This window comes from Mesoplodon densirostris, chromosome 3 (genome assembly GCF_025265405.1).
Source record: "Mesoplodon densirostris isolate mMesDen1 chromosome 3, mMesDen1 primary haplotype, whole genome shotgun sequence".
Classification (NCBI taxonomy): Eukaryota; Metazoa; Chordata; class Mammalia; order Artiodactyla; family Ziphiidae; genus Mesoplodon; species Mesoplodon densirostris.
In genome coordinates this window covers 121,075,954-121,091,010 of record NC_082663.1, presented here as the reverse complement: position 1 = coordinate 121,091,010, position 15,057 = coordinate 121,075,954, and the positions used below count along the sequence as shown (strand labels likewise).

Here is a 15,057-nt window from a genome sequence, read left to right as displayed (position 1 = left end):
AGAACCTAGAAGGGCGTAGCAAGGCGAGGGAGGAACTCCGCAGGGGGCGTGGCCTGGGCGTGGTCTAAGGGAGGCCGGCTTAGGTCTCCCGGTTCCGCAGAGGCAGGCTGCGTGCTTACGCAGCACGCAAGACGGGGGGTGGGGCAGGCGGCCAGGCTGGCGGCGGAGGCGCGGGGCCTGGTCCCGCCGGCACCATGGCCAAGACTGTGGCCTATTTCTACGACCCCGACGTGGGCAACTTCCACTACGGTGAGGGAACAAGGTTGTAGGCGAGGGATTTCGGGACGCGGAGGTTTCGAGGTCGGGACTACAACTCCAGAGATGTGTGCTGACGAACTCTCTTCTCTCACCCCCAGGGGCTGGTCACCCTATGAAGCCCCATCGCTTGGCATTGACCCATAGTCTGGTCCTGCACTACGGTCTCTATAAGAAGATGATCGTGAGTCTCGCGGCTTCTGCTGGGGATTGAGGGTGGGGAGGAGCTGCGGCTCTAGGGATGGGTAGGCTGCACTGAATGCACCAAGAGCGACCCACCCCTAGAGTGTGGGGAGGTGGTAGAAGAAACCAGGAGCACCCCCATATGCAGAGTGTTGGTGGGTGCATCCACTGACTTAATGAGAGATACTTTTCCACCTTAGGTCGGCCACCTTTTGACCTCAAGTGGACCAACTCTTGGCCTAGGGTTAGGGTGGAGTGGGGCTGGTTTGAAGACAGTTTTTCCCTCCCCAGCATCTTAAGGCAGTTCTGTGGCCTCAAAGAAGGGAAGGCGACTGGATCACTGTATCTGATGTGAGGTTTACCCTCATTCCCATCCCTTCTCTGCCACCTCTTTCCACCTCCAAGCTAGAGCTCCAGGGAGGACTTTGCAGCCCTCTGTGTATGTGTGTGTTGGACAGAAGGGGATGTCTTGGGTATTCCCTTTTCAACCTAGAATACCACCGCCCCCCCCCCCCACAGTTATACTTCATTACTACCTATCCCTCCATCTCCTGGATATACACATGCTGTCTGTCCCTGGCCTGGAATTTATAGCAGTGATATGTGATTATAACATATTGCTCAGCCCTGATGCATTGCAAGGGGAATTAGTCAACAGTATGAATGAGTGTCCACTGCTTATGCTAAGGCACAGACAAGTTAATTGGTCGTAGAAAAGACTGAGGTGATGTTAGTGCATGAGTCCCTGACTCTCTTGAAATTGTTTGCCAGTATGTGCCTTTGAGCATTTTCTGGGGAGAGAAAACCTTTTTGCTCTTGTCCAATGTCTAAAGAAGTGTGTGAACCCCTCAAAAGATAATAAATCTCTGGCTTAGCACCTGGGCATCTTGGGTTTTAATTAGAAGGTTGTCATCAAGAGCCCAGGGGAGATGAGTATGAAGAGAATCAGGAAGAGGAGATCCAAGGAACAGGGCAGGTGGAAGAGGGTTAAGGTTTGAGAAGGTAGGAAAGGCTGGGCTGGAGGTGGGATGGAAAAGGCAAGCCCAGTGGTCTTTAGGGGGCTTGATCATAATAAACCACCAAGCTAATCAGAGTCTCTCTTCACTGACATTTGTCTCATAGAATAACAAGGATTGGGGGGCGAGGGGACTGCTGTGTGTGGTTTTGGACAGTCCCCAAGTCTGGGCTCAGTGTGGGCAGTCTCAGCCCAGTGAGTGGGACTGACCCTGCCTGAGTTCACCTTGTGTTTCCATCCGAGGTCTTCAAGCCATACCAGGCCTCCCAGCATGACATGTGCCGCTTCCACTCTGAGGACTACATCGACTTCCTGCAGAGAGTCAGCCCCACCAATATGCAAGGCTTCACCAAGAGCCTTAATGCCTTCAATGTGGGCGATGACTGGTGAGGGGAGGACTGGGACCTTTGATGCCAGACACCTTGTTGCCAGGCATTTCAATGAGAGTACTTGAGTGAGGTCTTGTGGCAGCAGTGGGAAGATATGATGGAGGGGGGATACTTGTCAATGAATCATCATTTACTCACTTGTTTATTCAACAAATATTTATTGGTCATTGGCTCTAGGCCAGAACCTGTGCTAAATGCTAGGGACGCAATGATCAACAACAAAACAATTTTAATATTGCACTTGTGCTAAGGCCTCTGAAGGAGAGGTACATGACAGACTATGAGAGTGTATACATGGGAGAATTCTCTAGCCTGGGCGGGGGTTGGTCAGTGGAGGCTTCCTAGAGGAAATAATAAAGATTGAGCTGAGATCTAAAGAAAGTAGGAGGTAATTAGAGGAAAGGTAGTTGAGAGGATGGAGGGTGAGGGGAAGAGTGTCTTGGGCAGTAGGGACAACATGTGCTAAGGGTCTGTGGTAGGACAGAGTGAGACTTATTTGAGGAACAGAAAAAAGGCTGCCCACAGAATCTGAGAGTGATCTGAATCGAGGCTAAAGAGATAGGTAGGGCCTTTGAAAAGTAAACAGCCCTATTATGAGTTGGGGTTTTTAACCTCTTGAGTAGGGGGAAGTCATCAAAGGGTTTTAAAAAGCAAGACACTTTTGTGAGACTAGACACTAGACACTACCACATTTACGTTGAACTCATATCATAAGAAGTAGACTCAGAGTTAGGCCCTGTGGGAAGAAGGTGGACAACAAAGATAAGCCACGATCCTTGCTTCCATTCTAGTCTACATCCACAAAAATATAGTGACCACAACAGCTGCCATCTACTCAATTCATTTTTAAACTTTTTGTTAGGGAAACTTTCAAACATTTCTGAAAGTACAGTGAACCCACATACATCTATCACTGAGCTACAACACTTAGAGCAAATGGCTAATCCTACTTCGTCTGTATCCTCCCATGTTAGATTATTTTAAAGCAAATTCCAGATGTCACACCCTTTTGTCCATAAATACTTTACTATATATCTCCGAATGATACTCCTTAAAAAAAGTGAACAGTATCATCACACCTGAAAAATTAACAGTAATTCCTTCATATCAAATATGCAATCAGTACTTAAATTTCTCCAATCATCTCACATGTTTTTCCTTTTTGCAGTTGAATTACTTTAATTAGGATTTAAACAAGGTCCACATATTATATTTGGTTGCTACGTCTCTTAAGACTTTTAACCTGTAATGTTTCCTTTTCTCCTTTGAATTTATTTTTTGAAGAAACACGGCTGTTGATCCTATAGTTTCCTACGACAGCTACAGTTTATTGAGTACTTATTCTGCTATGCCGAGGGTTACTGGTATATCCACCTAATTCTCACACCACCCGTGAGATGTAATAGTCCTTTTCCTGATGGTAGGCATAAGTACATAAACTGAAATTTGAGGAGATTTTGGTAACTTAGCCTGAGTCACATAACTGGTCAGTGGAGGTGGCAGGATTCAGATCCAGAGCCTAGGTTTTTAAACACTACACTAATCGTTTCCCTGAAAGATCCTCCCAATAGAAGCAGCCTGGGCGGGAGGATAGAGGTCCTGAGCACCTTCCCAACCTTATCCCCACACCCCTGCTGCACAGGGTGTCTTCCTGGAATACCCTTTGTTCCCCATTCAGCCTCTCCAAGGCCTTCTCAGCCTTCACACCACCATGAAGCTTCATGCCATGAAGCCTTTCCTGACCACACCAGTCACAGTGGTCTGTCCTGCACACACTGCCCTGCCCGTTGGGTTTTTCAGTTACGTGCGTCTTGGGAGGTTTCTTGTTTTTTGTGTTATTGCTGCTGCTATTTCTGAGTTCACTTTATAGATCTGGGAATGCAGAGTCAGCCCTCAGGCCACAGCTGGGGCCTGTAAATGCTCTTTGTGCAGCTAGGGAATACTACCACTGGGCTTCTCTACTTCCCATCCAGTGCCTCGCAAAAGGCTCGGTACATGGTTTGGTCTAATATTTGTCAGATAAATTTGCAGATAACTCAGGTATGTAGGAGGGGCAGGGGGATTATTGAAGCATGGAGATCAGAGGGCTCCGGGGTAAGGAGAGAGGTGTAGGAAGGGAGTGGACAAAGGTAAAAGGGCTCCAACTTGCTCTTCTTCCTGCAGCCCAGTGTTTCCCGGGCTCTTTGAGTTCTGCTCCCGTTACACAGGCGCATCTCTGCAAGGAGCAACCCAGCTGAACAACAAGGTGACCATAGCCCCGAGTCCTATTTCCCCCTTCCTGTGGGTCCCTGAATCCAAGGCCTTAACCCTGATCCTGAGCTCCCAGCTTTGGCGGTGGGCAGGAGAAGGACTGTGAGTTGGGTGTTTGTCTTTCAGATCTGTGATATTGCCATTAACTGGGCTGGTGGTCTGCACCATGCCAAGAAGTTTGAGGTGAGTGAGGGAGGAGATGGGGGAAACAACAGCTACTGTAGGGTAGGAGGTCAGGATGACACTAGGGGGCAGCTGGGTGGAGGAGTATTTCCTCTCTTTGTAAGACCACTCTCTTACCATAGGCTTCTGGCTTCTGCTATGTCAATGACATTGTGATTGGCATCCTGGAGCTGCTCAAGTAAGTAGCCTGGGAGGAGATGGGGGGACTTAAGAGGCTCTTGGCTGAGGAGGTCTTAGACTGCCCTGGCCCTGACCCTGACCTCCACCCCACACTAGCTTTTCCCAAGTTCTTGATGCTTTTCTCAGGCTGCCTCTTCCTGTGCTCTGCTGCAGATTCCCCGCTGCCTGCTCACATTTCAGCCTTCTCTGCACATCCCTCTCCTGTCCCTGCCTCCAGGCTGGAGCCCCAGGGTTGCCCTTAGGGAACTGGTGGTATTAGGTTTCAGGTGACTTGGGCCAAAGTAGACTCTTCATAATTCCAGACCTTGTGTTTGGGAGGAGTGGGTTGGGGGGTTTTCCTCCTGGCGTTCACCTCTGCCTCAGACCCTGGCTTTGCCCTCACCCCAGGTACCACCCTCGGGTGCTCTACATTGATATTGACATCCACCACGGTGACGGGGTTCAGGAAGCCTTCTACCTCACTGACCGGGTCATGACAGTGTCCTTCCACAAATACGGAAACTACTTCTTCCCTGGCACAGGTATGGGAATAGGAATGTCTGTCCCCTTCATACTCTTCAGCTCTTACCATGACTTTCTCCTCCTCAGCCTCAGGTCTCAGCTCAGATGGCCCCCTCCTTGGAGAAACCTTTCCTGATCACCCCGTTACCCTGCCGCGTCACTCGGCTTGTTTTTTGCAGAGCACTCACTGCTGCTTGAATTTATTGTGGTGTTTTGTTTTGTTCACTGCCTCCCACCTTGTCATGTCTACCTCCCAAGAACACAAGCTGGGTGGGATTTCAGTCATTTCGTTAGTTCTCTTTACTGCTGTATCCCCAGTGCCTAGCTCCCAGCTTGGCTCCTGGTAGGCCCTCCAAGAGTATCTGTTGAATGAATGCAAGCTGCAAGGGACTCAGTGGTTCGAGAGAGTGAGTGGTGGGCGCACATAGATGGAGTGAGAGGCCCTCGGAGTACAGTGGGGGTTGAAGCGGCTGAGTTGTGGATACCTCCTGGGCACCGCTGCCACGCCCACCCCCCGCTTCCCTACAGGTGACATGTATGAAGTTGGAGCAGAGAGTGGCCGCTACTACTGCCTCAATGTGCCCCTACGGGATGGCATTGATGACCAGAGTATGTACTGAAGTCTTCTCCCCGCTCACTAGGCTCCTTCCCTCTCTCCTTGAGTTAACCTCTTCTGCCTGCTGTTGTCTACTGTTGGGCCAGGTGTCCTTAAGGATGAATGGCCTTCAGAGGGACCGTGAACTCCCTGGAAATTGTATGCAACATATTGTATGTGCATTTTTCTGGGAAGAGGGTCATTAGCTTCCATCAGTCACTCCAGAAGTTCATCAGACCCCACCTAGAAGTTCAGAACCAATGGTTGCCCCTTTGGGTTACCCCATTCCTGGGCTCCACGCTCTCTGAACCCCCTTTTTCCTTTTGTTCCCTGTCTCCCCATCCCCTTGGGGTGCCAGGTGCCCATCTTTGGCCCTCTCCCAGGTTACAAGCACCTTTTCCAGCCGGTTATCAACCAGGTGGTGGACTTCTACCAGCCCACGTGCATTGTGCTCCAGGTAATACTGTCAGTGCCCCCTCAGACACTGGGCTGAGGGAAGAGAGCAGGAAAGAGGAGAGTCCCTAGGCTGGTGGGGGAAGGGAAGTGAAGGACATCTGTGACATTCTGAGTAGTTATCTCACTGTAGCCACCTTGGGTTTTGCTTTTTGCAGTGTGGAGCTGACTCTCTGGGCTGTGATCGATTGGGCTGCTTCAACCTCAGCATTCGAGGACATGGGTGAGACCTGCCCTCCTTCCACTCCCCCAGGTTTTCACGTGGCCTTGGGCCTCAATACATGGAATGGGAGTAGTTGGGGAATGGACCTCACCTCCTTTTGGGACTCAAAAATAGGTACATGTTGTACTTTGAACCAGAAATGTCACCTTAAACAGTGTTCCCCAGTTGGTCATTCATTCACAGTAGGTTTTTATTAAGCACCTATTATGTTCCAGGCATTGTACTAGGAGATGGGGAGGCAGTGGGGAAACTCCCATGGAGTTTACAGTTTAACCTAGGAAACAGACAAAAAATAAGTAAGCAAACAAGAAGGTAGATAGTTGTAAATTCTATGAAGGAAAAAGATAGAAAACTAAGACACAGCATAACGATGGAGAACCTACTTTAGATAGCACGATTTGGAAAGAATTTCCCAAAATTCTGAGCTGAGACCTGGAGGCTAAAAGGAGCGAGCCATAAAAGGAGCAGAGGGAGGTCTATCCCAAGCAAGAGAAGGACCCATGCAGAGGCTCTGAGACAGGGCAGAGCTGGTATAGTGGAGGAGATGAAGTAAAACCAGCAAGGTAGGGACAGGGAGAGCAGGCTGCAGGTGGTTTGAGATGAGGTCTGAGAAGTCGGCAGTGGTGGGGTTGTGCAGAGCCTTTAGACCCTGGTAAGGGGTCTGGATTATATTTCAGATGTGATGGGAAACTTTAGACAGGTTTTAAATGGGGAAGTGATATGATCTGGCTTATATTTTATTTTATTTTATTTTTTATTTTTTTGCGGTACACGGGCCTCTCACTGTTATGGCCTCTCCCGTTGTGGAGCACAGGCTCCGGACGCACAGGCTCAGCGGCCATGGCTCACGGGCCCAGCCGCTCCGCGGCATGTGGGATCTTCCCGGACCGGGGCACGAACCCGCGTCCCCTGCATCGGCAGGCAGACTCTCAACCACTGCGCCACCAGGGAAGCCCTTGGCTTATATTTTAAAGTGACTGCTCTGAGTGCTGAATGGAGAAAGGTTTGGGGTGGCCATGGGGGTACACAGGAGTGGAAGTGGGAAGACCAGTTAGGAAGCTATTGGTGTTGTGTAGGCAGGATGCTAAGTTGGAGGAGGTGGTTGATGGAGAGAAGCAGATGATTTGAGTTATATTTTGGTGGCTAAACTGACAGCACTTGCTGGTGCCTTGGTGAGAACAGTTGATTAACAGGTCGGGTGCCAGGGTGGGTGCTGAGCAGGACAGAGGTAGGAGTGCACCCTATTTTAAAGTTTTTATTGAGACACAACATGTGGATACTAAAGTGCGCAGATCTCAGGGATATATCTCAGTGATTTTCACTGCCTAGATCAAGATAGAGAACATTTCTAGTTTCCTTGTGCACCTTTCCGGGCAATATCTAGAAGCGTATACTTTGGCTTTTGGTAACTTCTGCCACCCGTTCCTCTGGTTCCTTTTAACAGGGAGTGCGTTGAATATGTCAAGAGCTTCAACATCCCTCTGCTGGTGCTAGGTGGTGGTGGCTATACTGTCCGGAACGTTGCCCGCTGCTGGTGAGCACGCCCCCATTTTTCCTCCTCCCCCTTGTCCAGTGTGAGCTAGGAGCTCCCTGAGAGATGGCCAGGTGGGCCCTTTAGCCCACTTGCTCAGCCCGCCCCCCTCTGCTGGTTTGTTTCAGGACGTATGAGACATCGCTGCTAGTAGAAGAGGCCATTAGTGAGGAGCTTCCCTACAGTGGTAAGGACCGATGCCCCCAGAACAGGAGGGCCATTTTCACAAGACCCCAGAATGGCCTGGTTTGAAAGCAGGTGGAAAGTTTGACTTTCTCAGAGCTCTGCAGACTAAACCCCTGGACCCAGGTCAGGAAAAAGGTTGGGCAGTTATTATGTAGGGGTTTTGGATGGAAAGGAAAGAGAGTGACAAGTCTTGGGACCTGCCTGCCTCTATCTGAGCCATAACATCTCCTCCTAATCTCCTTCTCCCCCAAGAATACTTTGAGTACTTTGCCCCGGACTTCACGCTCCATCCAGATGTCAGCACCCGCATCGAGAATCAGAACTCACGCCAGGTCAGCAGCTCGGAGAAGCTGAGCACCAGGGCGGGGGAGTCCAGGAGAGGTCCAAGATGTGGGAAGTCAGAGAAACCAGGGAAGAAAAAAAAGTTCTCAGCCATCACTGTCACTGTTAGCAGCTAGGAGGCAGCCCAGGTTAAAGCAGAAGCAGTCAAGGTTGGGAGGAGGGACAGTTAACAGCTGGGAGACTCAAACTAAGATGCAAGGTGGCATTGAAACTACGACAGTAGGGGCAAAAGGCAGTTAGAAGCATAGATGCCCTGGGAATCACTGGGAGCTGCTCACTGTCTATTCCTCATCCCCAACCAGTATCTGGACCAGATCCGCCAGACAATCTTTGAAAACCTGAAGATGCTGAACCATGCACCTAGCGTCCAGATTCACGATGTGCCGGCAGACCTCCTAACCTATGACAGGACTGATGAGGCTGACGCAGAGGAGAGGGGTCCCGAGGAGAATTACAGCAGGTCTGGGGCAGGGACTTGAGAGCAAGGGATTCCCTCAAGCTTTTTGGGGAGGTTAAGAGGGAAAAAGTACATTAGAGGGCATTAGCCTAATTGTCCTTGGCTTCTCTCCTTTGATATGTGGCAATCCCACACTTTTCTGCCCTGCTTCTATGACATAAGTAACATGTTTGTTGTAAAAATTTTAAACAGTACCAAAATATGTTCAGTTTGCTTTTACACGACCCCAGACCCGTTTCACAAAGTAACCAATGTTAATAGTTTGATTTCTATGTTTTCAGATTTTTTCTATAGATTACAACGGTACTATTCAACATTCACATATAAACACAAGGGCACACATACACTCATTTTCAGAGTTGTGCAGTCTTTTTTTTTTAATACAAGTTGGATTACTCTATATATGTTCTACAATTTCCAACTTTTTTTTTAACATAACAGTGTATCTTTCCATGCCAATATATATAAAAATCTGCTTCATTATTTTATTAGCTGTATAATATTCCATTGTGTGGATGTAGCATAATTTAACCAAGTGCCATTGACGGGTATTTACATTATTTCCCATTTTATCCATATTACAAAGAGTATGAAAGTGAATCCCCGTACATATACATCTTTGTATGCTTGTTTGAGTGGGTGAGATTCCTGGAATTGTTGTTGCTAGGTCAAAGGCTGTGTGCACTAAAATTTTTTTTATTTGTTGCCAAATTGCCTTCCATAGTCTGTAACAGTTTATATTCTTGCCAGCATTTTACTCACTCCTTCCAGATTCTAAGCTGGACAGGTCACTGCCCATGTACTGCTCTTGAAAGGCCCTTAGATTTCTTTCCTCTGTTAATTTTCTCAGTTGTATTGTGTATGTGTGTGTGTTTTTATGTCTTTACCTTTCTGAGATACATATTAAAATATTTACAGATGCACTGAATTAGGGGGAAAAAAAGACTAGAATAGACTTTTAAAAAAACCCCAAACCAGGCTTTTCTGAAAAATGAAGGGAAAAGACAGCAGAACCCAGAAGTGCAGAAACAAGAGGCACTTAATAGAGAACAGATTTCCTTACGTGACTGGGGGATAACCACAGCTGGACGCTTGTAGGACACCTGGTCCTGCTCCCATGCACTGTTAGATGTTGGAGCTGGCTCTGCTGCAGAGTCTGATGGGCTTCTCAGTCCCTTCCAGAATCTTCTCTCTTTCTTAGAGTTCAGGCTTCCAGGTCTCTCCTCTGGACCTGGGCGCTACTGCTTAGACCCTTGGGACCACTCCAACCCTTCTCCTCCATGAGTAACCCCTTATTTTCTCTCTTGGTTGAGGAAGTATCTGAACATCTGGCCTCAGGGATCCTTTTTGACCCCTCATCTCCTTCTCAACTTCTCCAGGTCTCTGGGGCTTGACTTTTGGAAATTGATTTTCTTAAAAATCTGTTTTTAAGTTCTTTGTTTTGGCAAAGTTTGTTTTATTTTCATCTGTAGTTTCAGGCTGGTATCTGGGCCTTGTCTCTGCATTATACAGCCTGCTCTCAACAGCGGACAGAAGCCTCAGGCCTCTTCCTGTCCTAAGCCCCACCATCAGACCACCCACTGAGCTCCTTTTCTTTGATGCCTATAGCTCCAGCTTGCATATCATTTGCAGAGTAGTAATAAGTTTTACCACTTTTTGTGGGTTTGCTAAGCAGCAGACTGTTACTGAGTGCTTTATATTAAAACATACATGATACAATGTCATCCTGTCATCAGTCTCTTGCCATCAGACAACCCTAAGAGGCGCTATTCTTAAATTACCAGAAGAGGAATCTAAGGCTCAGAGAGGCTAAGTAACTTTCTGAAAGTCCCACAACTAGTTAAATATCAGGGCTGAGAGTCAAACTCGAGTCTCTGACTCCTCACCTTTAACCCTTGTGTACTTAGAGGTAACTGAGACATTGCTTTCCAGGCAGAGGGGCCTTTCCTGACTTTGTTTCCCGGCTTCTCTTTGATGACTTTCTTCCTTCTTTCTCAGTTATCAGCCGTGGGCAGGATAATTCAGTTACACATATTCTCCCAGAGAATAGTTTTCCAAAAAGAAAGAGAGCAGTATTGAGTACTTATTGGACCTTGCGTTGTTTTCACATCCTTTTGCTCACTGCAGGTTTATAGTATATCACTCCTCTGCTAAAAATGCTCCTTTCCATTGCACTTAGAAGAAAATCCGAATTTCTGACGGTGGCTTTAAAAGGCCCTGCATGCTTTAAAAGGCCCTTACCTGTGTCCTGGGTCTCATCTCTAATGACCCTCCTCTGTGCACACTTCCCCTAGCCATCTTGACCTCCTTTTCTCACTGGACTACATCAGTCTCTGTCCACCTTATAACTTCTGTACTTGGTTTTCTTGCAGCTTGGAATGGTCTTCCTGATATCTTTCCCTGTCCAGCTTCTTCTCAGACTTCAGGTCTTACCTTGTTAGAACAGCCTTTCCTGATAATCCTGTCTGAAATTTTACCTGTTTCCTCCCATCACGCTCAGTCACATCCCTTTATTTCATTTTATTCATAGTGCTTTCCACCATCTGTAATGACCATATTTATGTTTTTACTTTGTTAGTTATTGTCAGTCTCATTTATGCAGTGAGTTTTTTGAGGATAGGCAGAAATTTTGTCTGATTGATTCTCTATTGTTAAGGCTTATGACAGTGTCTGGCACAGAGTAGTCTGTCAGTAAATGTTTATTGACTATATGAATGCATGAATGAATAGCAATCAGTCTCTACCAGCAGAAGGAGAGGAGTGGTTCCCTGACAATGGGGGCCTGAGAAATGGCTCCAGAGAGGGTGCCTATGTGGGAGAAGATTGGAACTTGGAGAGTGGGAGCCTGACCTCTCTTTCTCTCTTTCCTTGCTTTGTAGGCCAGAGGCACCCAATGAATTCTATGATGGAGACCATGACAATGACAAGGAAAGCGACGTGGAGATTTAAGAGTGACTGGGCTTGCTATGTCCCCAGATATTCCTTTTACCTCTTGGTTGGGTGGGAGGGAAAAGGTGTGGCTCTTCCACCCTTGGTCAGGTTACTCTCAGGGCTTTTACCAACGCTGGGGGAGGTTTTGGAGACCACATCTTGTTCTGGAACCAACTATCCCCTCTCTTCTCCCTCCCAAGGTCTGAGAATGGTACCTATTAGGGATTGGATGGGGACAAGGATAGCCATCTCTAGGACATCTTGGGCGGTGAGCCCTAGAGGCCAGTCCCAGCCCTTCTGGCTCACTTATTCCTTCCCTACTTCCCTCTAACCCAGAGACTTTAGGGGTGAGGGGGCAGACAGGAGTAAGGTTGCCTTTGACTTCCTCCTGGGTTCTCCTAATGCAGGCCTTGTTTCCAGTGCAGGTGAAGAGTAAGGAATTTTAGGGGGCTCTGGCTCCCTAACACCTTAACCCAGTTGACGGGAAGTGCAGTTTTGAGATGGGGGAGGATGTGAAAATGTCCTGTTCTAACTTCTGGCTTTATGTCCATTTTACCACCCTTTTTATTCAATAAACCAAGTTGGTATTTTTTGTACCTTTTGCCTTTCTGGGAATATTCTTTATTCTTGCTAGCTGCCTGTGTTATGAAGAGAGAGGAAATGGGGTGATGATGTATATAATAAAAATCGTAGTTAACATTCATTCAGCAGTCACCTTACATTAGAACCTGTATATATGTATTCTACATGGATTCTCTTACTCATATATAGGGAGTTAAGAGAGCATCTTAGTTAAGAGTTAGACAAACCTGAGCAGATTACTAGCTTAAGAGAGGGAGTAGAAGATGACTTCAGGTTTTTGAACCTGGGTGTTGGGATTGGTGATGCTAGTTGGTGAGGATACACTGAGATAAAACGGTGACTGACATAAGCAGTTGCTTCTTATCTTCATTGTCTGTGTGAAGAATGATGCTAGATATTGTAGTAGCCACAAGCGTGGACTCTTCCCTGGAGGAGTTTATAGTCCAGTAGGGAGTAAGATAAATGCTGTAGTAGATGTAGACAGTGGTTCAAGAAAGAAGAGTAATACATGGATCACTCCTTCCATGCTCTGATCCTGTCGTTTCTCAACACTAGCATAGAAAGTAAGTAGCTTTTGAACTGTTTTGGACAAATTGATTTTGAAGTGTGGGCTGGACAACTCTGTGCAACTGTCCATCAGGCAATTAGAAAGTGGAAGGTAAGAGATGAAGGTCAGATTTAGGAGCCAGCCAGCTTGGCAGAGTCTTTGTAATATAAGAGACCCTAGCACTGGGCTTCCTAGTGAGTGAGTCACTGACTGCCCTTCAGGAACATGCAGTTGAAATCTTTTGCCAGTTGTGGGAAAGATAAGTCTAGACTTTGAGGGCTTACTGGGTACCACAGGCTTTTCACACAAGGGACAGATGTAGCTATTCATGAGAATAGATGAAATTACTGAGGGAGGAATCAAGCTAGTAGAGCAAAGAACACACTTTTGGAGAATGCCTGCTCTTTTCACTCAGGTTTGGTTTATGTCAGTAGGGAATCCTGGTTAAACATAGGGCTTGGCAGTCAGACCAACCTGGTTTTAATTTTTTTGTCACTTCATTATGTGTCCTTGGGCAAGTCACTTCAATTGTCGATGTCCAAATTTCCTATCTTTAAAATGGTGAGAGTAGTGGAATCTATCACATGGCATTGTGAGGATTCAGTGAGAAAATAGGTGTAGAGTGTTTGCATAGAGTCTGGCATAGAACAAGTGTATGGTAAATGGTTAACTGTTATTAAGCTTCAGGCACACTGTAGCAATAACTAGTTTTTCCAGATTAGAAACATGGAAAGTAGTAGACCTGGGATTTAGAACTAGGTAATCTAACTCCAGAGCTAGTCGACTTCAGTCTAGCGCTGGCCCTGGACCAAGCTCTGTTCTTGGTACATAGCTTTCAATAAATGGTAGCTATCACTTTATTTTTTCATGTGCTCCATGGGTATTGCACACATAAAAACTATATTATCCTGGAAAGCCCGGCACTAAATTTTCTGCAAAGATAACAGTCTGTCTTATGAGATTTTTGGTTCAGATAATAATATCCTGGTCTGGAGTTTGAGAGGGTCCTGGCTTTACAGCCACGTGGGCACTGCGTGGGAGCAGGGAGGCCTGCGCCGCTCCAACCGCCAGGGGGCGCTGTCCGGGAGAGTTGCACCGCCCACTCACCATCACCCCCCCAACGTGGGTCCGAATGGTTAGGCCCGCCAGGCAGGTAGTGCGCTTCCGCGGCTTTCCTCCACCCCCCCTCCCTTCCCCCGTTGGTAGGGGCTGCGTGTCCGGGCGGAAGTGGGGCAGGCGGGCGGGAGCGAGGCGTCGCGGTTGTATATTCATGAGGCGCGCGCAGCCCGGCATGCTAATGAGGCGGGGCGCGGCGGCTGGCTGAGGAGCTGTTGGGCGGCGGCGGCGGCGGGCTTGGAGCTGCCGGGCGGGAGCGGCGTAGGCGCGGGGTCACTAGCAGCGCGAACCTGGACATGGAGCCGCCCGGCGGGGGCCCGGGGCCCGGCCGCGGGACCCGGGACAAGAAGAAGGGCCGGAGCCCGGACGAGCTGCCTTCGGCGGGCGGCGACGGCGGCAAATCCAAGAAATTTGTGAGTACCCCTCCCACCCGGTTCCCTCAGCCTGGCCCCGTAACCGCCCTCCGGACCCCGGAGACCTCCGCAGCCGGCCCCAGGGGTGTACGCCCGTCTCTAGGGAGCCGACCCCCCGCCTCCCTTCCTCGTTTTGCTCGGTCCTGGGCTCCAAAGCCCAACCTCCGACTGCTCCGGGACCTCCCGGAGCCCCGGAGTCCCAACCGGCTCTTGCCCCGGCAACCTCAGGGCTTCCTCATCCCCCAGCCCGCGCGCTCTGCTCTTAGCCCCCGTAGCCCTGGCCGGTCGCGGCCCCATCTGTTCTCTCGCAGCCCCACTTCCTTTCTTCTTTCTCCGTTACCCGAACACGCCTTCTCTGTCTCGATCCTGTGTGCTTTTCGGGGTCCATTTTCTCTTGTTACCCTTCCCCCTGTTTTTGGTATCCTCCTATTTGCTTCTCCAAAGGTCACTTCCTTCCCCAAGATTGATCTCTTTCACCTGCTAACTTTCCTCCCGCCCAGTCTCCTCTCTGGGCCCTCAGCCCAGTGTCACCTGATAATCCTTCCCCTCAGGAATGTTACCTGACTTGGGCCCTGCCTTCCCTCCTCCCTTGGACATTTGTCCTTGCGACTGCAGGAATGGGTACCTGCCCAGTTACTCTGGTCATTGGGCATGACGGTAGTTGGCTTCCCAGTATTTCCTTATCCAGAGAACCTGTCTCTTTGCCCTGTTGCTTATCACTTATC

General features: G+C 48.6%; 2 protein-coding genes across 2 annotated transcripts in view; both read left to right on the top strand.

Moving 5' to 3' along the window:
• The first annotated feature begins 126 nt into the window (after window positions 1-126).
• Window positions 127-12,270, top strand: HDAC3 (histone deacetylase 3). Its single transcript, XM_060093516.1, has 15 exons — window positions 127-249; window positions 357-439; window positions 1,697-1,839; window positions 4,006-4,087; window positions 4,219-4,275; window positions 4,398-4,453; window positions 4,843-4,976; window positions 5,485-5,565; window positions 5,935-6,008; window positions 6,163-6,227; window positions 7,672-7,761; window positions 7,887-7,945; window positions 8,197-8,276; window positions 8,589-8,746; window positions 11,623-12,270. Exons 1-15 carry the CDS (start codon window positions 195-197, stop codon window positions 11,690-11,692), a joined length of 1,287 nt encoding a protein of 428 aa, XP_059949499.1. The 5' UTR covers window positions 127-194; the 3' UTR covers window positions 11,693-12,270.
• A 1,830-nt stretch (window positions 12,271-14,100) lies between these two features.
• The window catches only part of DIAPH1 (diaphanous related formin 1), a 44,649-nt gene continuing 43,692 nt past the window's right edge, over window positions 14,101-15,057 (top strand). The window contains exon 1 of the mRNA XM_060094429.1: window positions 14,101-14,332. Coding sequence (XP_059950412.1) covers window positions 14,216-14,332 — 117 coding nt within the window. The 5' untranslated portion in view covers window positions 14,101-14,215. The remainder of the gene's footprint in view (window positions 14,333-15,057) is intronic.

Bases quoted from the DNA above. Each gene is read 5' to 3' on its own strand.
- HDAC3 (XM_060093516.1), top strand. From the start codon at position 195: ATGGCCAAGACTGTGGCCTATTTCTACGACCCCGACGTGGGCAACTTC. The intron at 1,840-4,005 runs GTGAGGGGAGGA...TTCTTCCTGCAG, and splicing joins TTCAATGTGGGCGATGACTG to CCCAGTGTTTCCCGGGCTCT. The intron at 8,277-8,588 runs GTCAGCAGCTCG...ATCCCCAACCAG, and splicing joins AGAATCAGAACTCACGCCAG to TATCTGGACCAGATCCGCCA.